The sequence below is a fragment of the Odontesthes bonariensis genome, chromosome 16 (genome assembly GCF_027942865.1).
Source record: "Odontesthes bonariensis isolate fOdoBon6 chromosome 16, fOdoBon6.hap1, whole genome shotgun sequence".
Classification (NCBI taxonomy): domain Eukaryota; kingdom Metazoa; phylum Chordata; class Actinopteri; order Atheriniformes; family Atherinopsidae; genus Odontesthes; species Odontesthes bonariensis.
Window position 1 is genome coordinate 2,362,131 of NC_134521.1, and position 25,199 is coordinate 2,387,329.

A 25,199-nucleotide genomic window follows, 5' to 3' on the forward strand; every position below is an offset into this window, starting at 1 on the left:
CGTTTTGTTTTTATAAATGTGACCTGATCCAGCAAAATGAGTCACAGTGACCCAAATGTCAAAATTGAGATTTTGGTATCAAAAGAAAGGAATGGAAATAAGCTTTAAAATGATACCATAGTCAAAGTCATACGTTGGATGGTTTTCAAAATATGGCCATTTGATTTATGATCTTCCACCCTTTTTTTACGATTGAAAACCTGAGAAAATCGCGTTTAATGTTTTTAGCCCGTTTTTTTGTTGATAGCTTTCAAAATCCTGTGAATTTAAGGGGATAAACTCTTTATCTTAAAGCTTAATTTTACCAAAGTTATTTGTACATATATGGAATGGTATTAAACCAGACTGAAGCCCAAATGATTAGAAAATATTTATTTTTGTTCCCACACACACTGCTTCACAGCTCGACATAGCCCTCGTCACCTCATTAATATCAGTCACAGGTTGCTCAATGACTTCATCGTCATCTTCCACATGAGTGGCGAATTCTTGCTCCTTTTCCATATCCGAGTCTTCGACATCGCTGTCATTATCTTCTTCAGAAGATATCACGTCAGTAAAAAAAATCAGTAACTAGCGCTAGCAAGTCTTGCTGTCCAGCAGCAGAGCTAAAATTGGACGCCACGGGAGTTTAAAGCTTTCGCGACTCTACTTTCTTTAGCGAATGACATTTTAAAACAAAAACACAGATCAACACACTACACTGTACTACAGTACTACACGATACTAATATTGTAATAAGACGATGACTTTTTTGACAATGACGAATATTGAGAGACTTTCTACGATCAGTTTAGGCTACACCAACACAGATAGCTAGTTTGACAGAGTGATGGCTGGACCAATCGCGTGCACCAGTCACTCGAAACGTGACTTCCCGCCTATTGTGGGCCTTTGTGTCACTGTGTGTGTACATTTTTAAGCATTTTCATTGGTTTTATGAAGCGAGCAGAGATAGAGACGTTTCAGAGGTAAAGGGAAATCCTCAGAGGTAATAGGAACGGTAGACGTTAACGGGAGAGGAGTCGATGAATTTGTTCAACCTGTTCAATTTTAACGCATTTAATACAACTTGCAAGTCAACTTGAATTGTCATTTACATGCCTTTCCTCAATTATATGGACTAAACAACTTTGGGAGATTGTTTTTTAATGTCTATTCTTTGAAATTAGCTAAAAAAAAATTTTTTTTTTAATCCATTGTTTTTTCACATTATCTGCCCGTACCTCAAAATAGAACGTTGCGACTTCCGACTCATTTCGCCAGAGCGGGTCACAAATGATAAAAATTCTAAAAAAACAAAGTAGAGTGCTTGTCACTAAGAATAGACATAAAAGATGGTTAGTTTTCAGTTCTTTCCCTGTGTTGAAGCTTTAATTATTTTATTTTCAAGTTAGAAGTGAGGTCGATAAATGTTTTTTTTATCATATCCTATCTTTCATTGTCTACAGTTTGTCATGGTGTTTGGTGCAAGCAGTTAGCGAATGGGTCAGAATAAGTTTTATGTTGAATTTTTTTGGATACTGTTGATAGTTAAGCTAGAACATACACCATGAAAATTCAGAGACCAAAACTGTCAGGGTACCAAAATATATTATATCCATCCATCCATCCATCCATTTTCTATACCCGCTTAATCCGTCGGTCGGGTCACGGGGGGGCTGGAGCCTATCCCAGCGATCATTGGGCGAGAAGCGGGGTACAACCTGGACAGGCTGCCAGTCCATCACAGGGCCACACAGAGACAAACGAGACAAACAAATATATGATATATATACAGGGGTTAGACAATGAAACTGAAACACCTGGTTTTAGACCACAATTATTGATCAGTATGGTGTAGGGCCTCCTGTTGCGGCCAATACAGCGTCAGTTCGCCTTGGGAATGACATATACAAGTCCTGCACAGTGGTCAGAGGGATTTTAAGCCATTCTTCTTGCAGGATAGTGGCCAGGTCACTACGTGATGCTGGTGGAGGGAAACGTTTCCTGACTCGCTCCTCCAAAACACCCCAAAGTGGCTCAATAATATTTAGATCTGGTGACTGTGCAGGCCATGGGAGATGTTCAACTTCACTTTCATGTTCATCAAACCAATCTTTCACCAGTCTGGCTGTGTGTATCGGTGCATTGTCATCCTGATGCACACCACCGCCTTCAGGATACAATGTTTGAACCATTGGATGCACATGGTCCTGCAGAATGGTTCGGTAGTCCTTGGCAGTGACGCGCCCATCTAGCACAAGTATTGGGCCGAGGGAACGCCATGATATGGCAGCCCAAACCATCACTGATCCCCCCCCATGCTTCACTCTGGGCATGCAACAGTCTGGGTGGTATTCTGACGTTACCATGGATACCGTGGCTCTTGATACATCACAAAGACTTGCTGTCTTGGTCACAGATGCGCCAGCAAGACGTGCACCAACAATTTGTCCTCTTTTCAACTCTGGTATGTCACCCATAATGTTGTGTGCATTGCAGTATTTTGAGCTAAACTGTGCTCTTACGCTGCTAACTGAACCTTCACACTCTGCTCTTACTGGTGCAATGTGCAATTAATGAAGATTGGCCACCAGGCTGGTCCAATTCAGCCGTGAAACCTCCCACACTAAAACGACAGGTGTTTCAGTTTCATTGTCTAACCCATGTATGTCATATCATATATTTCATATATTTTAAATATTATATATTTTATATTTTACATATCATATTCAATACCATGAAGCAAACTTGCAGAAGTATACAGTAGGTAGTGGCAGGTAGTGTACTTCCACTCTGAGCCAAGATGTTTTTGCCTTTCTGTTGCCAGTTTCACTGTTTTGTATTGATCTTTAAAAAATGTTTTGCCACTGAAAGGCATACATAATCGGAATGTAACATACGTGCTATCAGCTGATGAATTTATCTAAATGCTCATATGTCTGAATATCTAAGCTTGCAGTCCTTTAGTCAGAGCACATAACGAATTGCAAAATATGAAGATTCATGGAAAAGTCTGAATCCTTATGCCTGGAACACAGTTATATTTTGTTGAACTTTCTTTCAGTTCTTTGTTGTCAGCTTTTCATAAAAATCTCTCTTATGATTCTTCACAGGGGGTGAACCGCATGGGTAAGGACACCCACCGTGGGGTGCGAAGGAAAGACTGGCACGACTATGAAGCAATCAGAAGAGACTCTTCTCAAACTGGCAAGTCCACTTCTCCTCATGTTGCTTCCACCTATGCATACATTATTCCATTCCCCAGTATGTGCATACTTGATTCCCCATGCCACAAGTCCTGGAGAGCGCCTCAGTGTTGGAGTTCTCCCCACTGAGCGGGAAGGTCACCTCACTATGGCTTCAAGTCGCAGGAGGAACGGTTCTGACTGTACCTCACCTCTCTGGGTAGGATCCTTGAGAGGATGCCATATGGGGATTCCATTGTAGTTCAACTCAAGATTTAAGAGATTTATGATTTTGGGAGTCGCTCATTGACTCTGTAGCGCCCCCTACGATGCTTAAAAATGGTCCCCTTAATAGGATTAGTTTCACGTAGGACGACGACATTCGGTACACTCATTCATCATGCCCAGACGCACAAAAATGTCTCATGTCGCCATGGTCCCACGTTCACAGGAAGGCGGCCATTTTGGATGGAAGGTGCGTTTTCGTGCCATTTTTGCCCGATTTCATTTTTTAGGTCTATCGTCATTTTTAGCCACTGGGGGACCGCAGGCAGGCTAGGGGAACTCATATTAATGTTAAACAACCTTAAAAAGTGAAAATTTCATGCCATGGCTCCTTTAACCCATTGAGGCCGGGAAAGCGTACACGTCTTTTTTCATGTATAAGGTTGTTTTGCACCAATTATTGACCTCTGCGCCAATGAAATGCATTATAATAGACACGTGAGAGTGTCGTCATGTTCCTCGTGTCATTGTTTTGAAGTTAAGTTACATCGAACAAGCATGGAGGACTTTCAGTGGGAAGACATTTCAGACGGTAGCGATTGTGAGGAGTTTCTTGGCTTTGATGATGCTGATGAACGTGCTGACCCAATTTATCGAGATTTATGGCGAGCACATATGTTTGAGGATGATTTTGAAGGGTTTGAATGTGAGTGGAAGAGATTTCAACCGCACACCAGGGGTAAAAGTCGGTTTACCTGCAGATGCCACACCGTTGCAGGCATTTAATCATATTTTTACTGAGGAGCTTTGGGCGCATCTCGTTTCCAAGACGAATAAATACAGTGAGCAGGTACTTCAGACTCCAGCTCGAGCAAAGATGGCAAGGTGGTCACACGTAACTGTGCCGGAGATGAAAACGTTTATTGGAATGTGTATGGGCTCCTTGTGCTGCCAGTACGAAGAGATTACTGGCGATAAAATAAATAGATAAATAAATAATTTAAATATAAAATTAAATTTTATTTTATTACCATTTTCTAATTGACAATAGTGCTGTTCCTGCACTTTAGTTTTTACATTTTCTATTTCCGTGAAGGTGTATGTAAATAAACTCAATTTCCAAAGAAAGCCACAGGTGTAAGCTCTCAAATACATTTTGAATTTTGTTTCTATCTGCTACAGAGGCTGAGAAATCAATCATTTAGTAGGCGTTGATACAATTGCTGAATTTCCAGAAACAATATAACTTAAGAAACTTTTAAATAAACAAAATAAACTTCAGGTTTTAGGGGGTCTTTCTGAAATCGCCCATAGGTTTTACAGGCATTCTTTTCCAGGCGTTTTAGCCCTAAATGGGTTAAGAGCATCCCCAACCCTGGTTTGTTTCCCCTTCTCCGTGGGCTCCTAACAGGCATGTTTTTGGGGGGTGGGAGGAGGCCGGAGTCCTCCGAGAGAACCCCTGCATATACGGGTAGAACATGCAAACTCGCCCCAGTCAGGAATCAAACCTGGAACCCTTTTGCTGTGAGGCGATGGTGCTAACCACCACACCACCATGCAGCCCGCCCACACTGCATTAGCAGCGATCGCCCAAGATCTGAAAGTCTGTGTTCTTTGTTCAGCCTTTGAGCAAAAAACCTCTTTATTAGATTTTTTGCTTTGTGAAGACGCTCCCAAACCTCTAAGCACGCTATTACCAGGCTGTTAGGTGGACTGTCAGACTGTTTTGAAAGGTTGAGATAACTGCTCTGCATCAGTAGTGGCTATACAATGACACCTAATTGATGCACTGAGGTGGTGTACTTTTCCTGACAGTGTAATCTGTGTTTCATGCAGGTAATGGTGAGCAGGGAAAGCCGTTTCCACTGACAGATGCTGACAGGGTGGACCAAGCCTACAGGGAGAATGGCTTCAACATCTATGTCAGCGACAGGATCTCCCTAAACCGCTCCGTTCCTGACATCCGCCATTCAAAGTGAGTTGAGTGTGTGTGCATATGATGTGCAGAAGATAACAAGAAGTAACAAGTTTCTGTACTCAGATGGACATGAATCAGCAAAGCCGCAGTCCACAGAGCCAGTGTTCTCATCCTAGTTTTTTTTCATTAACATATTAATTGAAAGGGGGAATGAAAGAAAGAAGGAGAGTGAAGGGAAAAGAAAGGGGATGGAACCAAAATATGAATTTTAATGAGTGATTAATACTAGAAGGCCATGCGTTTTTGTTGCCTTCAGGAAGGCAAAACCTGCATGCTAAGAAATGTTGGACTTTTGGAAGAATAAGGCTTGTTGCTCCTGTTTTTAAACCCTCACTTTTGTATGACAATTTTAACCAATTGGGATTTACTAAAACTGCTAGGGATTGAGATGGTGATCATAAAAGCATGAAACCTCAGCACAGCTCTACTTAGTTTTTTCTTTACATTTGATAATAAACAATAAATTGCCTATAAATTATCCTCAACAAAGATAAAGTAGTATTACCAGTCTTGCTAAGCTTGTTAGTTTTTAAGGATGACTCTTGTCCACATGAGATTTTCCCGAAAACTTTACATGGCTCTATATATATATATTTAACAGAAAATATATTTAAATTTTTATTTTTCCAGTGGTGATTTTCATCTCAATCTGCCATCACAGTCTAGGAATTGGTAAAAAGACAAAGACATCTGAAACTGGGCCAAGGTTTTCATTCCAGCCAGACTGTGGCAGGTTATTTCATAGATGGGCAATCACCTGTTGAGGTTTTTAGCTGGATTGAAAGCCTTTACACTCAGTTCTTCATTACAGATAGTTGTTATTCCCCTCAAAAATAAAGTTAACTGTTGGATACAACGGGGGGTCAGCTGGAGTGCAGCACTAACATGGGAAATTTAAGAATTAGACATAGAAACAATGGGCCTCATGCAAGAACATTTTCATATTTTTATTTTTGGAAAAAGTCTGTAAACAACCTGCGTAAATGATGAATGCCACCCGTGCGTATTTAAGTGCACGAGGATAGTAGATTTGCATACTCCACGCCCAAATTTATACCATATAAGGCTATGTTTCCTCTCTCCTGTGCCAGGAAGTGTTGAGTGTTGAGTCATGAGAATGGCATCAAGGCACAAAAATAACAACTTTACGGGTTTTCTTCAGCGGGTATGTCGCTGAGTGGGGAAAATCTGTTTGAAGCGTGGACAGGTCGATGGTGAACCACGGGCTTGACTTTAGGGCTATGCCTCCTCTTCCTGACAGTCTTTGAAAACCTTTGACTTGGGAAAATTGGCAAAGGTCCTCAGATTAGACTAGGTTAGACACTGAGATTTGTTTTAATATTGTTTCAGGATGATTTTGAAAATTTGATTTTTAATTTTAGTCATCTCATCCTGATTTGATCAAGCCTCTCTTGGCAGATGGGCTATAATGTTCAAGTCTTCACAGGAGATAGTTACCAGGGTAGTTTTTTTTTGGACCCAGGTGCTGGATGTTGGAGGGCATATGCTGTATCTGTTTGATTGGTCAAAGTGACAACTGTGTGCCACCTCAGTTCCCAGCAGGCCCAAGTCTTCTCACAGCTTTTATTCATTCATCTCACTCTCACTCACTATCCGGATGACATGATGGACAGACACGGAATCAGCCAGACAGGCTTTAGAGCCTCTGAGATAATTACTGTCTCTGCAGATCCCTGACCTGATCTCTCAGGGAGCATGTTAGAGAGAAAGAAAAGAGGAGAGGACTGAATGACAAGGCAGCAGGTGCTATGCTTCATTACAACATATTAAAGTGGAGGACAAAAAGGTTGCCATTGCAAACTGTGAGATATGCAAAATTGGGATTTAAAGAGGTGGTAAGGACATGGCTAACATCCCTGATGAGAACGGGAACAGCCTGCAGAGGAGGAGAGTAAGAATTAGGAGTGCAGTTAAAGCACATTACTGTCCTTACTTTATAACACTGTACCACTTTTATTTGCTTATTTGTTTACATGCCTGCAGGTATTTCAGGTTGAGCTGCTGCTAGACATTGTTGCACTAAACTACAATGTGAAGAATTTGTTTATTACTTGATTACTTTTTTTGTTAAAGCTGCCTCACAGAAGTGCTCTGTTTATAAGTGTTAAATGATAAAATAAGTGAATAAAATGAAAAAATTCGGGGGCATCCTGGATCTGTTTCTTCGCCGTTCTACATTTTTTTAAATGTACTGTAGAAGTATCGGATCGGGACTCCGTATCGGCAGATACTCAAAATAAAATGGCTCGGACTCGGGGGCAAAAAAAACCTGATCGGGACATCCCTAGGTACATGTATACAATTAGAAGAGACTGCATATGCGAAGGGGGAAAAGTCAATCACTGCTTTGTGAACAGCTGTTTTGAAGCCTTAAATTCAGCATTTCAATTGTGTGTCCGTCACCATCTGTGAAATGACAAGATATGGATTTTTAGAATGATACATAGATTTTGAATTTGACAACAATTTATTTATGATCACACAAAAAACAAAAAAGGCACTTGAGGCAATGATTAGGGACACATATATTACCATGCTGCTCACAAAAAAAAGACTTGCACAACAAAGATCTTGAGAACCACCTTAATTCAAAGAATTCACAACAATGCTGATTTCATGCTTCTTTCATGCTTCCACCCCCTGCTAATCTTCATGTCCTATGATGTATTCTGTTTACATTCAAGGTAAACACAAGAAACTTGTGCTAAAGAAAAAAATAATAATAATAAAAAATGGACCAGACTCGGTGAATAATTCCCTATAATATAGATCAGTGAGCAGTGCTGACCAACATGTCATTGGGGTCATCAGGTGGGAACCTCCTTTCATCAGTGTTTCGTCTAGTTGGGCCCACGACACCTCCAGGAGGCTAGACAATGACCACTAGCGTCCCAGAGTCACCCCCCTAATGCCAGCCAACACTGCCCCTCACACCACAACAACCATCTTTTACAGCCACAAGCTACCCCAGCCTCTCACCAACTGCACACCAGTCACAGCGGGGTGGGGATGCAAACCCTGGTTCGGGTAGGGGGAGAAATAGAAGAGGTAAAGATTAGTAGGAATGGGATTCAAACCCTAGTTCAGGTAGGGGGTAATGAAAATATAGAGGGTGCCAGAGGTGGAGGCAGGACCAGACACACTAGCAGACACACTATCAGATTCAGCAGACAAACTCATCTAAACAGTCCTACAATCACTAAAAATACCAGCAAAAACAAAGCCATACAACTCATTCAAAAGCCAACTCACCCAAAATGGCCGTCTGGTTTCAAAAGGCTCACATGGGCCGCACCCTCCACTTAAATATCATTGGGAAAAAACAGATTTTGCTTTTTCAAAAGTCTGTTTACCCTAAGTGCTCCCCCTGCTGGGCCCCCAGCTGCTATTGCTTCTTCTAATCCAAATCCACTGACTGGACTTTACTGCCTCATCTGACACTTCTAGGGCTGTCGCGATAACCGCAAAATGCAATCACCGCGGTGCTGAGAGGACCTCCGCGGTGCGTGTCCAGGCCACCGCCCACCGCACGCCCCCTTGCACGCGCAGAACAACTCGAGAAACTAAAAGAGTTTTTAAGACTGCACAGTAGATACAAAGCGACTGACAGAACTGATACTTTTTTAAAGCCAGCACAGTAATAATGATACATTGTATATTCCCCGCAAGGCAGGAGAAACACATTAACACAGCGAGGTGCCGCGTTTTTGTCATCATCTTGTGTGCACACGCACACACGTCTGCATGCCACTCGTTGTGGTCTCATTCTCCCTCAGCAGCTGATATTACAAGAATATCCCTACTCAGTGTCGCAGCAATAGAAGTTAAAATAAAATGCAGTGGCCTACTGTAGTGGCTATTTCTTTGTCCTATTGATAGCCACTGGTGGCCGAGCTGGAGAGGCTGACTCAAACATCCAAGTTGAAAATAATATCCAGAAGAAAAGGTTGTCTGAAAATATTGAGGGGTTTAATGAAAATAACAGATGATACAAAACTTAGAAGATATATAATGTCCATATGAAGCCGGATCAATAAGATAAACTAAAGATTCATTTGCTTGGGTTTTGCTTGGTTGTTAGGTCAAAGACCATCACTTCCTGCTCCGGCCACGCCTTCTCAGGTAACATCACCTGTTGATATAGGAAAGGTGGATGGCCCCTTTGGCCTCAAGAGGGAGACAGGAATGGGCTTGCACAACACAAAAAAGGGAGATGTAAGAAAAAACTCAAATGTGCATTTTGGCTCCTACACCTACCTTTATCTCGGCTTTACTCCTCTGCCTAGTCCGGACACTTTATGGCTTTGAATCTTCCCTTATTATCCATGTTTAACGTTGTAAATGTGACCGTCTAATATATGAACAATAAACTAGCTTCCACAGAACCACAGCTTGGTATGCACATTTGCTGTTGGTCTATAGGCCTATTTAAAAAAAAAAAAAAACATTTAAAAAATGTGCCTTGCCAGAAATAAGCTCTAACAACTTTGTGGAAACAGTTAAAGTTCAGCTTGGGTTGGTTGGACGGCGGGCAGTCTGTTTAAAAAAACTGTATCCCGGACACGTGAGCTCAACTGCTGCGCTGATCTGCTTCGTTTTTCTCCGTCATTGCTAAACGAAACGTGCGCAGGTCTGCGACAATGTTGCAGAACTGGGGTATGCGCTGCTTGATCTCCGCTATGTTGGTCTGTGAGCGAGTAAATGACAGGCAAAGCAGTGAAATGTCAGAATCGCTGCGAAAAAAAGACGGATTATGCGCTCGATTTTCATCTAACATTGCGTGTCGTGGAAAGTAGCCTAATGAACAAAAATGCGATATCACCGCATACCGCGCTGTTGGGCGGCTATGAGTCACCGCGGTGGGAATTCCCTCACCGCGACAGCCCTAGACACTTCCTTCACTATTTTCCTCACATAATGAATTGGTGCTCCAATATGGGTAGTGCCATGAGAATCATTCTTAATGTGACATAGGCATCACCCTTTTGCTCATTTAATGATATGAGATTGTTACATAACCCACCTTTTATCTTATTATGACATGCTGTAAAGATAAAGTTGACCAAGACCTCGCCTTCTCAATTCTCTCATTTGTTATTGGTGTCATGTGTTTGTGCAGCTGTAAACAGAAGCTATATGCGGAGAAGCTGCCTAACACCAGCATCATCATCCCGTTCCATAATGAGGGCTGGTCGTCGCTGCTTAGGACTGTTCACAGCGTACTCAACCGCTCTCCGGAAGAGCTCATCGCAGAGATCCTCCTAGTCGACGACTTCAGTGACAAAGGTATGAAGGACACAGAAAAGACACCTGTGTCAGTTCTCACACTTTTATTAGCACAGCTGCAGTTTGTGGGATTGGCTGCTAGTATTTGTGTTCTGATGGGGGGGGGTAGGACACATATGCAGACTCAGAGGATGAAAGCAAACTGGGATCTATTCACAAAAACAAATATTAAACAAAAGGCGCGGCTGAGCCGGATAACAAAGAAACCTAAACTGTGGAATCAGAAAACATTAACAGGACTATGAGCTAAACAAACAACTAAGCATGGCAGGGATAAATATTTAACTCGGAAAGACGTGGCATGAAGGTGCATGTGCATGGTGCAAGGATCTCACAATGACTGAAATCAAACGGGAAACCTAAGTACTGTGGGAGTGCAGCTGATGAAAATGAGTGCAGGTGACGTGAATGAAACTAATGACCTGGCATGGGAAGTGAGGGAAAAGCAAATGGCACAACTTACCTAAACATGGACTAGAAAACTAAAGACTAAACACCAAAGCATGAGAAACTAAAACACAAAACTAAAAACATGGCACCAAACCCCATGTTCATGACAATTTGAGCTTTAAGTGGGCTGTTAAATTTTTTTCTCCCTCACAAACAAACAACTGTTTGCACACAGAAAGCACCATGTCAAATAATGAGCTGCTCTGAAATAAAAGTACCAGCCACCTTTTGCAGAGACTCAAATGTGCTCTGTTTCATAAAAAAACTTGGAATGACATAAACCTATTCAAACACACACATACATGGGTTAGACAATGAAACTGAAACACCTGTAATCTTACTGTGGGAGCTTTCACGGCTAAATTGGACCAGCCTGGTGGCCAATCTTCATTAATTGCACATTGCACCAGTAAGAGCAGAGTGTGAAGGTTCAGTTAGCAGGGTAAGAGCAGAGTGTGAAGGTTCAGTTAGCAGGGTAAGAGCAGAGTGTGAAGGTTCAGTTAGCAGGGTAAGAGCAGAGTGTGAAGGTTCAGTTAGCAGGGTAAGAGCAGAGTGTGAAGGTTCAGTTAGCAGGGTAAGAGCAGAGTGTGAAGGTTCAGTTAGCAGGGTGAGAGCAGAGTGTGAAGGTTCAGTTAGCAGGGTAAGAGCAGAGTGTGAAGGTTCAGTTAGCAGGGTGAGAGCAGAGTGTGAAGGTTCAGTTAGCAGGGTAAGAGCAGAGTGTGAAGGTTCAGTTAGCAGGGTGAGAGCAGAGTGTGAAGGTTCAGTTAGCAGGGTGAGAGCAGAGTGTGAAGGTTCAGTTAGCAGGGTGAGAGCAGAGTGTGAAGGTTCAGTTAGCAGGGTGAGAGCAGAGTGTGAAGGTTCAGTTAGCAGGGTGAGAGCAGAGTGTGAAGGTTCAGTTAGCAGGGTAAGAGCAGAGTGTGAAGGTTCAGTTAGCAGGGTAAGAGCAGAGTGTGAAGGTTCAGTTAGCAGGGTAAGAGCAGAGTGTGAAGGTTCAGTTAGCAGGGTAAGAGCAGAGTGTGAAGGTTCAGTTAGCAGGGTAAGAGCAGAGTGTGAAGGTTCAGTTAGCAGGGTGAGAGCAGAGTGTGAAGGTTCAGTTAGCAGGGTAAAGCTGGGCATACACTGTGCGATTGTTTTTTTTTTTCAATCGCGGTATTCAGCTGCTGCTCATACTGTACGAGTGAATCGCAAGGGACAAAACGTCACAGCTCACGATTCCTGTTCTCACACTGTACGACCCGATGGTTTGATGCGATCTGGCTGCTCACACTACACGACACGTCGGACTCGGTCGCTGCCATGCTGTTCTGTTGTCTTCTTCTTCTTCTGTTGACAATTTTCTCTTCCGTACCTATGTTCGCGCATGCGTAGTGTGACAGGATGAGCTAAATCGGCTCGTGCATCTGCTTCAACTGTGCGAGAGCCTCACGAGGGGCGACCAGGATTTCAAACAAGTTTGATTTTCATCCGATCGATCGGGAGGTGGTCGGGAGGGCTTAATCGTTTGTCGTTACCCCGTGTATACTACACGATGCGAGACGCACGATTGAGCCAAAACTCGGCCCGATCTCCAAAATAGTCGCACGAGTGAAAATCTTGTCGACATTGGGCCAAAAATCGCACAGTGTATGCCCAGCTTAAGAGCACAGTTTTGCTCAAAATACTGCAATGCACACAACATTATGGGTGACATACCAGAGTTCAAAAGAGGACAAATTGTTGGTGCACGTCTTGCTGGCGCATCTGTGACCAAGACAGCAAGTCTTTGTGATGTATCAAGAGCCACGGTATCCATGGTAACGTCAGCACACCACCCAGACTGTTGCATGCCCAGAGTGAAGCACGGGGGGGGATCAGTGATGGTTTGGGCTGCCATATCATGGCGTTCCCTCGGCCCAATACTTGTGCTAGATGGGCGCGTCACTGCCAAGGACTACCGAACCATTCTGGAGGACTGTGTGCATCCGATGGTTCAAACATTGTGTCCTGAAGGCGGTGCCGTGCATCAGGATGGCAATGCACCGATACACACAGCCAGACTGGTGAAAGATTGGTCTGATGAACATGAAAGTGAAGTTGAACATCTCCCACGGCCTGCACAGTCACCAGATCTAAATATTATTGAGCCACTTTGGGGTGTTTTGGAGGAGCGAGTCAGGAAACGTTTCCCTCCACCAGCATCACGTAGTGACCTGGCCACTATCCTGCAAGAAGAACGGCTTAAAATCCCTCTGACCACTGGGCAGGACTTGTATATGTCATTCCCAAGACGAACTGACGCTGTATTGGCCGCAAAAGGAGGCCCTACACCATACTGATAAATGATTGTGGTCTAAAACCAGGTGTTTCAGTTTCATTGTCTAACCCCTGTATGTGGCTCTGTGGCCCATGGAGAAGCAAACTGACTGTCGGAAGGCTTATAGTGGCTTCTGCACTAATTCCCAGTTTAACAGTTTAAGTTGGTAAAAAAGCTCTTATTTTTATTTTATCAGTTATCAAATAGGCTAAGGATTTCATGACAAACTTAATAGTAAAGTTTCAGAAAATAGAAAACAAGCCTTTTTTTTTTTTTTAAACCTTTTTTCAATTTCCTTCTAATTATGTAACAACATAACAGTTTTACATATTTGCAAAAGTAGTGCTCATTTTGATTGAAAAAGAGTACCATCCACTTCATTTAATCTGTGTTAAAATTGAATCGGTCGGATTTTTTTTCCTATAAAAAAGTGGTTTAGCTTTCAGCGCAGAGCCTCCAGCAGCTACAGCTTCAAAAAAATCATATTGTCATCACCTCAGTAACGTCGGGGCAAATGACAGTGATGAGGGCGCTTTGTGACCCTGCTTGTGATTGCGAGGTTAGCAGCTGAACCATACAGGTTCTTGTGTGGACTGGTTTCTCATGCAGGCAGCTTATTAATCAGTTTGAACTCTGGAGTTAAGCTGCAGCTTTGAACCCTTGCATAATAAATCGAGGGACAAGTGTAATGTTATCTGCAGGACCTGAGTGGTGTTCATCATAAAGCCCTGGTTCATGGCCACTGTGAGACGTATAATTTCCTGTCATCTTTTTCAAGTCCTTAGATATTAAATAATGCACTGAAGTTGTATCAGGGAGAAGAAGGATGGGGTTCGAGAGTGTTTTTATTGGATTTTTTTTTTTTTTTTAACAGGACGGAATTGCTGCTGTGAGATGTGCTTTTTCTTCTAAAGTTACACCGGATATTACAGGGTTATATATACGCTTACATTAGATCAAACTATGTCCCTTCTCGTCATGATGATTAGGGCTGGGTATCGTGGCCAATTTCCTAAATCGATTCGATTCATAATGTCCTGAATCGATTAATCACGATTCAATTCGATTCAATTCAATCTGCTCTTAAATAATGAAAATGGCTCAACTGTTTTACAGAATACTAATGTATTTTATTTGATCTATTATTTTCACCATAAACAACAGGTTTTAAGTGCAAACTTGTGAATTGGACAGTTTAAACTTCAGCTGTAAACACAACTGTCTCAAAAGTGCAACTTTAAAATTATAAAGGAATTGCAAGTGAAAGTGTACTTGAACTACAACATTCCATCACTGCAAATTGCATTAAGGCATTGTTTCTTAATGTGCAAAAATGATGATAATAATAATAATGGTAACAAAACTAAAAGTAAACTTAAAGGGATAATCCGGAGTAAAATGCACTTTAGATCAATTTACGGGATGTTGGGAGTACATACGTTGAGTTGACATCAAAATCATGTCATTCGGATACGTTTTGAGAATTTCGATTTGACCGTTTTTAGCCAAAAGTCGTTAGCCTGGAAGTCAGAGGGGCATATCGTGTCACCGCTACAAAACGCTATTTTTATACCTCTTCTACAGCTCCAAACAACATAACACTTACGTGGTAGTGAGTAGAGGGTCCCTAAAGCCAAACCGAAGTGTCCCGAGGTCTTCATGTGGTCGGAGAGAGAGTCCAGAATGAATTTAATCAAGCCAGTACCTTTCAGTCTGCTGCAGCTGCCGCTACAGACCGTGGTGAAGTTGGTTTGATATTGGATATTCGACAGATATTCACAATAAGGAAATAAGGTGTCTTTTTTTTCAAACCAATATCAAACCAACTTCACCACGGTCCTCGGGACACTTCGGTTTGGCTTTAGGGACCCTCTACTCACTACCACGTAAGTGTTATGTTGTTTGGAGCTGTAGAAGAGGTATAAAAATAGCGTTTTGTAGCGGCGATACGATATGCCCTCATCACTTCCAGGCTAACGACTTTTGGCTGAAAACGGTCAAATCGCAATTCTCAAAACGCATCTGAATGACATGATTTTGATGTCAACTCAACGTATGTACTCCCAACATCCCGTAAATTGATCTAAAGTGCATTTTACTCCGGATTATCCCTTTAAAAGATCTAAAGTCAAGTCCTGTTATTGTGACTTTTTTCTCACTTGGTAATTGTGAGATTCTTGTGCAGGAAAAGGAGCTCATTGACCTGATCTGGGGTTAGGCAGCTCCTTTTTGCAGCTGAAAACACCCTCTGCGACTCAATACTGGTCCCTGGAACACAAAGGTATGGCTTCGCCAGGCGAGCCAACAGTGGATACGCACTCATCAGTCACAAGTTCACGGTGCACCATAACGTAGTTGTGGATCGAGCACACGAACGAGCCGCCTGAAGCCTTCGTTTTCCACTACCGAGTAACGCGCCGCTGTTGCATCACGCACGAGACCACTGGGGTTAACTTCATGAAAGAAAAAATAAATAAATAAATAAATAGATCTCATGCCCTACAAATCGATTTTGCAAAATTTAAAATGAAATCGATTGAATCGATTTTTTTTTTTTCCCAGCCCTAATGCTGGTGCAGAATCTCTGCTCAACATCAATACGCTGTTTTATGAATTGAAACAGTTTTGTTTGGTACCTCACCACTGACTCAAGGAAAATAAACAACTGATTAGATGTTTTTCTTAGTGCAATTATATTTTCTGAAGTGCTAATTAGTAGCTAGTTTTTATGTTGTATGCCTACAGCTGTGCTGCAGAGCGCTATTTCACAACATTCATATCATAATACATGTTCAGATTCAACTCAGATGACAGCTGATGATTTCCATTTGTCTCTGTTCGTGCTGTGCTCTACTGTAGCTCATTTTGTGTTTTATTGCAAAAACACTTTCTCCTTTGAGTTAAAGAAAGGCTTTTTTTTATCTTATTTATTTATTTTATAGGAGTTTTATCTCCCTGTTTTGTCATTATAATCGTACTTCAAATATAACCTGATGGTGTGCACATACTGTTTTGATATACTGTTGTGTCTAAGGCATAACATTAAATGAAAACAAAAGTACACAGCAGCTTTAATGTAGTTTAGGACCACTCTGTGGTCGAGGGCCATCGGGCTCAATGCGGGGGTCAAATAGCTTTTTTATTTGGAGTCAAATATTTTTTCATTTACATTTTCAGATCAAAATTGGAAAACATTTGCTCAGTAATCTCTAGATTGGGGCTAGTGGGCGGGGCTAACTTGCTTTCCTCCTCAGCTTGGCTTGACTTGGCATGAGTGACGGTGAGGATCGGACAATGAACATGAACAAACTGGGAGACTAAATACTTTGGAGGGTGATTGGTGAGTGAGGGCAGCTGATGATAATGAAACACAGGTGAAGGGAGTGGAACCGATGAGCAGGCCAGAGGGAACTGAGGAAAAAGGTGAAGACATGGCAAAACTAAAGATTAGACATCAATTTCAAACATAAAACATGACAAAGACATGACAAATAGTGAGTAGAATAACAAGTAAGATTTGCTGTTATTAAGCAAGGTTCTTAGTGAGGACAAAAGACTAAAGATAGTAGAGACAGAATATGATAGACTCAAATAAACAATATGTGAGAGGAATGCAGTAAAACATAAACAGGGTGAAGTCATTTAACACAGATGCATATGGAAGTTTTTCTGTGCCATCAGAGTTTGAATACGGATTTCTATTTGAATTTTTACAGCATCAAAATCAGACTTTGAAAAAAAAAAATCTAAAAAAAAAAATTCAATGGAAAAAAGTTGAATTTTTTTCACTGAATTTTTTTACACTGATTTATTTTTTATTTATTTTTATTATTATTTTACACGGTTGGTTTTTCAAATTCAAAGTCTGATTTTGATGCTGTAAAAATTCAATATTACAAATTCGTATTTACACTCTGATGGCACAGAAAAACTTCCATATGTGCACAGTTACGCCTCCAGTGAAACCAGGTAGGACTAACCAGCCCAGCTACAGTAAATAATGAGCTTAATCTGGGTGAGAGGAGGGAGGGAGGCGGGCTGGTGGTGGTGCACGGAGGTCAGCTCATTCTTCATCAGGCTGTAATTGAATTTCCGCAGGGAGGATGTTTAGCTCTCACTCTCTCTGCAGGGGAGAGTTGGCTCACTTTGGCCCAAACTCCCGGTACTTTCAAGGTTAGTTCAGCTAATAGAATACTTTCTTCGTGGATGTCTCTGCTGGCCATCTGTCATCTGTATGTCTGACCATGTAGGCGAGCAGATAAATGCTCCATCATGTGATGCTACTAAAACAGACAGAGACTGTTCAGTACTGAAGAAATACTTCTCCCACCCTTACATCCACTGATACATGTTGTAAATGTGACTCAACAAGGGACCTAGTGTCTTAGTGCTATAAATGACCAAAGACTTGTGGTACAGTAAACCCACAGCCAAAGCAAATTAACCACAGAGGTTAAAATTGTCCTCAGAAATAAATTAATTAGGGACCGAGCAGTGAAACTGCAAGGACCCTATTGTATCTGTAAAGTCTTCTTATTCTTTGCAAAAGGTGCTCGAAAACTCTTGAACTTTTGCGAGCGCCACCTGCCAGTCGACGGCATGAAAGAATCTAAACTTTATATTTTGGGGAGTCGCTTGGCTACAAAATTGTTTTTGAATTGGCTCTGTACGAATTAATTGGATTCATTTTTGATTTAATTAATTGGATTTGATTGGATTATGATTACAATGAACTGAACTCTAATTGGCTTGAATTGGACTATATTATTGAAGTGCCATGAGACAAACGCATGGATCAGTCTTTCTAAGTCTGCTTTAGACACTATTCCTTTGATTCTGCCAATGTTTTTAGATGGTAAAAAGCTGCTTATGTTATTGATTTAATGTGGCTGTTAAAGTTCAGGTCTGAGTCCAATATTACCCCGAGATTTCTAACTTGATAGTTAGGTTTTAGAGAGAGAGTCTCAAGGTGACTGATAACACTTTCTCTGTGTTTCTGTGGGCCACAGACAATGATTTCAGTTTTGTCTGAGTTTAGCTGGAGAAAATAGTTTTGCATCCACACACTGATCTGTTCAAAGCAGCGACACAGTGTATCTACAGGCCCGTGTTCTCCTGCCGTCAGTGACACGTAGATCTGAGTGTCATCTGCATAGTTGTGGTAGGACACATTATAGCGGCGTATTAGCTGGCCTAGTGGAAGCATGTACAGATTGAACAATACGGGTCCCAGGATTGACCCCTGAGGAACCCCACAGGTCATGTGTACCGTAAAGGTCAGAAAGACTATTGCCTCTCCTCCACCCCATCCTCTGATATTCAGAATCCAGTTACTGGTTGTGTAGGAGGAGTGAGCCATTTGTAAGAACTTGCTATCAAGGAAGAAAGACTGGCTGATGTGATATTTTATTAATGTGAGGCCTGTCTCTCCTCTGCAAATAATGACATTAAAGGTTTTTATTTTTCAGGTTTAAATATATGCGTTGAAAAAATAAAGAAAGAAATACATTTGTGGAAAGATTACACAATTTGTTGGTCTTATTGTTGGAATTTTACTGATGAACATTAAGTTTAATTTAAAGTTTTGCAACTACATTCAAGAATGTTAACATCATAAATATACTAAGGTATCATTGTTCAGTATGATGAACTTGGATCAGAGTAGATCAGACAAGCAGGACATTAAACAGTTAATCACTAAGCCTGCTTCACCTTAAAGAGCACTTAAAAGTTTGGTTACTAAATTACAGGATAAACTGGTGTTGTTTTTTTGTCAGTATGATGAACAGTAGATGTGGCGTAAGCAGCACTGAATCTTCTCTGTAAACAAGTTGAGGCTTGAAAAAAGCAACTCTGCTGTACTGGTGCTAAATATTTAACCAACATCTTACATATGATTTACACTTTTTATCCAGCTCATCTGTATATCCCAGTGCCTCTCTCTCTGGGCATCTTCAGAGTCTGGAGAGTCCAGCCCTCCCCATGAGTTTGGTTCCACAGCCAATGCTGTGTGTGGAGGTGAGCCCCACACTAGAAAAAAATGCCCCTCCAAAAATAAGTTAAAAAACAACAAATAAAAGACGTTTTTGCTTGAAATAAGCAAAAAAATCTGCCAGTGGAACTAGTGAAAATCGACTTGTCAAGATTTCTTAAAATAAAATGTGATATTTGGGACTTTTGGGATAAAAGTGATCTTGAATTTAGCTTAAAAACCTCTTCAAATGGAAAGAAAAATGCTCTTTTCATATGAGATATGACTCAAATCAATTTGTTTTCAAGACTTTTTCACTTAACAAGATATTCCAGATGTATTGTATTAAAACAAGTCCCTATATCTGGCTGAAATGGTGCTTGTTAGGCAGTTGTGTTTTATATTAAGTGCAATGAGATATTTTGACTAGAAATGAGACAAATATACTTGGTAAGATTTAGATTTTTTCCAGTGAACTTTATATCGTTGTCACCCAGGCCCCACGCCTTACCCCTCTGCCTGACCAGTCTACCTTAAGAGGCAGTACTAGGGGCCAACGCCCTTATCAACACAGCTCACAGTATCATGGAGGGCGTCATTATGGTGTTGACATTGGTGGGGACATAATTTGCCACTCCACCACCACCTAAGGTTGAGGGACATCTCATTTGTGTGCGGGGTCTGGGGGTCCTCCCCCCAAAAATTTTGTATTTCTTAGATGCAATTACCTGCATTTTAACCAATTCTGGGGTGAATAATGGCAAATCCCATCTGATTCACAGCCCTCTGATTTTTTTTTTTTTAATGTAAACCATAATGGCAAGATTGAAAATTGATTTTCATTACATGATGACTCCGAGCCAGTGAACAAAAGACCGGTCACCTTGTCAGCTTAGCAACCAACCTAGCAACAACAAGCCAGGCATAGCGCTACAGAAGGTGAGCCAATCACAGATAGCGAGGCTGTCCCCACCACTGACACGCCGTCTTTGAGAGAAGGAACTGCGGAAGGGGAAAATGAACCCTTTCTTTCCCAAACGCTGTGCAATTTCCCATTAAAAATTGGTATGGACACCTGAATTTATATAGCTGTATATAAAAAAAAAAAAAATTGTGTGTGTTTTAGCCTTTAAGTAGATGGTAAATAATGCTGAGATTATTAATTTCACTTTTGCACAAAAAATAAATAGAAATTTTGGTATGTTGCAAATTTGCGACGACAGGCATCCTGGTCAATTTGGAGTCAATTTGGTATGTTTGGTATGTAATTTGGTATGTTGCTTATTTGCAACACCAGGCATAATGGTCAATAATAAGATAATAACAACACAGTAATATAACAGTGAAAAAACAATGTTTTTTTATTCACCCTTGTTTTTTTTTTTGACATATTTATTTTTTATAAAGGTTCCTAAGTCCGTAGTGAATATGGACTAACCGGCATTGGGGGAATAAAGATGCTATCTCAGCTGGCTGGTTGAGTCAAAAGGTTTGTACCATATATGCGACAATAGGCGTTAAGGGGTTAAATGTATCCAAATATTGGTATGGACACGTCCATAGCGTCCATACACAATTTAACGCCTGTGATGGAGGTACTCCATCCTTCACCATGTTAAGTTGTTGATTCTTTGGTGGGGTTTAACTAGATCAATATTAAAAGTGTAAAAAGGAAATGCAGCTGAGTGTATATTATCATCTCGGCAATAAACCGATTAGATGTTAATCGTTGTTCACTTCTTTCTTGTTTCTCAAGGCTGTTTCTCATAACCTCATCTGACTCCAGTAAAATTTTCCTAAAATACTAATTCACGGCATACACGAACTAAATTGAGAGCTGTTATAAAATTATATCACGTAACCGTAAAAGCAGCCATGGCTCTGAGTGGCTGTCCTCCAAGCAGAAATTTGATGGTTTCATCACCCGGTGAATCCACGGGTCCAAGTGACCTTGGGCAAGACGCATCAAGAAATGAGGCTGGGAGAGGCTAACAGTGGAGTTTTGAAGTCAGCTTAAAGGTACATTCAGCAAGAGTTAGGAAATGATGTGGTCTGCAAAGGAAGAGGTAGGTTTAAGACAGCACTGGCTGACACCCACTGCAGGGTCTAATGATTGAGCAAGCATAACTTGATATTATTACAGGCTGCAACACAATGTTTGCCATGTGTCTGCATGTGTGAAATATAGAAACTTTGTTGTGCAACTCCTACTCACATAACAAGTCTTTATTACTACTACTATACAGTTAACAATGCATACTTGAAGGTGTATTCTTTATCACCCAATTTTAAAATAATTTCAGTATTACTGATAAAGTGTTGGCAAGAAAGTATACTTGCATGTCTTGTTGATAGCTTTTGGGATATATATGACCAACCTAACCTTTTCATTGGAGTATTAAGTTAGGAAAATATAACTGTATCATCTGGGACATTTGAACATATTTTTTTACTGTATGATAGAGATGGAATGCTTTTCTCTGAGTTAATGTAGACATCTGCTTTGGATGCAGTTAAGTAGTTTGTATTCCAAGATCAAAAAAAGGCAGATGAGTCTTATCTGTCAGGTTGCGACAAAAATATTAGCATCAAGCCTGTCAAATGTAGCTGTTTTTACTCATGGTGGACAACATTGTGCGTGGAACCATCCTTATCGGATGTACCATATAGTTTGTACCATATGGGATCCTTCTCCAATCAAGATGACATTAAATGCAAGCAGATTTCCACAAGATGTCAAAGATTGAAACAGAGAATGAAAAGCAGCTGATGGAGATCTGTTGCTATGTGGCTGGATGGATTGAATGATATTTTTATATTGGCCTTTTATTGTGACAGTAGACAGACAAAAAATACATATTGTCCCTAAATGCAGTTGCAAATTTAACTTATTCACAACACTTAATATTTGAGCAAAAAGATTTATGGACTCCATTTTAGAGTTGTGATGAAATATTGAGAAATTGTGCATGTATGCTTTCTTTGATTGATTGATAGTTTTTTGGATTTCCTCTTATTTTTAATTTTTTTCAGCTTTTGCGTTCCAGCTGTTTTAGCAAATGAGACTCACCTGATGTCTCCCGCTGTGTTGAGATTTATTGTGTTACTGTTGCTGGAAAAAGATTTGTTCGCCATATTCATACTCAAACCGAGACTTAAATAAGCTTTGTAAATCTGTTGTGTAATGTTCTTGGACAATAATTTTCTTCTCCTATATGTTTTACATTGCACTATGTACATGTTTATGTTTTATATATGTATTTGTTTCATTCCCTGTCCAAATATATCAGAATATATATATATATATTTTTAAGATATCTATTCACTTTTAATGAGTATTTGATGTTTTGGTAACATAACAACACTTGTACATTCTTGGGCTTTGATGGCTTGTACGGAGCCCGTATAGACCGACCTGCTTTATTTTAAAAAAAATTTTTTAATATACAATATGTTACAGTTACTCTTTACACACCACCCCTTTTACCGTGAAGACAATAAATGCTATTGTTTCAATCTTGCATGACATGTGCACGCCATGAATTAGAAAGCACGGCATGGAAATTCTTGACTTTGACTTTGGCACTTGGCTGATTACGTGTGCCAAATTTCACAAATTTTTACCATAGCGTTCATGGGGCTGCCATAGACTTCAATTGCAGAAGAAAGTAGAAGAATAATAGGAAAAGCTACTAACACAATGGGTTCCTGCAGCTTCGCTGCTAGGCCCCCAATAATCTGATTATTTCATCCTTTTAACTCTGCTACCTCGCCCGTTCTCTTTTCAGAACACCTGAAGGTGGTGCTAGAGGAGTATATGGTCCGGTTGCCAAAGGTTCGCATTCTGAGGAACAAGAAGAGGGAAGGTCTGATAAGGACTCGCCTGCTTGGAGCCAATGCCGCTAAGGGAGAAGTCATCACATTCCTGGACTCTCATTGTGAAGCCAACATCAACTGGCTACCTCCATTGCTGGGTGAGGGAGAGTCCTGAGCATCACAACCCTCTGATAAATCTTGAGGTGTGTTCACCATTGACGGGTTTAGTTAAGTTTAAACCAGCTCTGGTGCCATGGCTCTGTTAGTGCGGATCATTTGAGAACATGTGAAAGCTGTCATGCAAACTTTGATGTGGACTGAGAGATAAGTCTGCTTCCAAATGAGTCTTCAGCCCTATTCGGACGGGACTAGTTCAATGGGGGGACGTATGGTAATGTTGGTTAACCAGACGACGCCAGGGAGAAGAAATGACCAATTCGGACGGGACAAGAAATCCCTGTAATATTCATCTAACATGGGAGGAGTTGTTGGTTACGCACAAACGTCACATCCTGGATGCTATGCACGTCTTCATTTCACTTCCGTAAACCCCATCTGTAAACAGACATGGCGCCGACCATGCGTGCTTGCAAGGAGCGCTTCATCCAGAACCTCCATGTTTGCAAACAGACACACCTAATTGTTTCTCTCTTTAAAAGGATATGACGACATATTCCGTGCTAATTACCGAAGGTCGCATTCGCACGACCTAAATATGACTATAAATATGACTTAAACCAGCCTAATGCAGTTCCTTTAATCCCAATAACATGTTCAAGTCTGTGTAATAAGATACTGTGATCGACCGTATCAAATGCAGCACTGAGATCCAACAGGACAAGCACAGACACAAGTCCGCTATCAGAGGCTAAGAGGAGATCATTGGTAACTTTCAGCAGTGCAGTTTCTGTGCTATGATGCACTCTGAATCCTGACTGAAACTCTTCAAACAGATTATTTCTGTGGAAATGATCACAAAGCTGAGCTGCAACTATTTTTTAAAGAACTTTAGACATAAAAGGGAGATTGGATATAGGTCGATAATTAGCTAACACTTCTGAATCAAGAGTAAGTTTTTTAAGTAAAGGTTTAATTACAGCAACCTTAAAAGGCTGAGGTACATATCCTGTCAACAAAGACAGATTGATCAAATCCAATATGGAAGTGTCAATTAATGGGAAAACCTCCTTGAACAGTCTGGTTGGGATTGGGTCTAAAACACAAGTTGATGGTTTAGAAGAGACTATTGCTGTTGTTAGTTCAGAGAGATCAACTGGGCAGAAGCCGTCTAAATACAAATCAGGTTCTAAAGATACTTCTAAAGCTGCTGTACTTGATGATACATCACTGATAATAGTGGGAAGGACTCCATCAATCTTCTCTTAAATAGAAATAATTTTACTGGTAAAGAAGCTCAGGAAATCATCACTGCTGAGAGTTAAAGGAATAACTGGCTCAACAGAGCTCAGACTCTACGTCAGACTGGCTACAGCGCTGAAGAGAAACCTGGGATTGTTCTTATTCTCTTCTATCAATGATGACTAAAAAGCAGTTCTAGTTTTTACGAAGGGCTTTCTTAGACGTTATACTTTCTTAGTGTTTCCAATACTGGAACTTCTGGCACTGTCAAAAAAATTACACCAAATTAGCCTACTTAAATCAAACTAGATTTTTTATCCCGATACATAGCATTGTTCTGTTAACAAAAAATAAAGTCAGAGAAGCCTAGTCAGGGTGTGACCTTATCCGAGTGTTTTTTCTAAGTCATTTTTTGGTTTCCAGTGTGAGGTGTAAAGCCATCCATAATTAAACTTCTGCCTTGGTCTGGACCAGAAAGCAAAACTAAAAGTGTGAACACACCCTTACCATCGATCCCTGTTCTAACATCCTTACTGTAGCAGTTTAGCAAAAGTTCAATGACACTGTTTCAAGCTCAATGAAACAATAGGTGCTAAAGAGCTTGAAAAATAGGTACACTGCATTTTCTAA

General features: G+C 40.8%; 1 protein-coding gene across 1 annotated transcript in view; it reads left to right on the forward strand.

Annotated features, from left to right (window-relative positions):
* Positions 1 to 25,199, forward strand: part of galnt10 (UDP-N-acetyl-alpha-D-galactosamine:polypeptide N-acetylgalactosaminyltransferase 10 (GalNAc-T10)) — a 70,777-nt gene that overhangs the window by 26,734 nt on the left and 18,844 nt on the right. The window contains exons 2-5 of the mRNA XM_075487305.1: positions 3,099 to 3,192; positions 5,232 to 5,370; positions 10,514 to 10,680; positions 23,183 to 23,368. Coding sequence (XP_075343420.1) covers positions 3,099 to 3,192; positions 5,232 to 5,370; positions 10,514 to 10,680; positions 23,183 to 23,368 — 586 coding nt within the window. The remainder of the gene's footprint in view (positions 1 to 3,098; positions 3,193 to 5,231; positions 5,371 to 10,513; positions 10,681 to 23,182; positions 23,369 to 25,199) is intronic.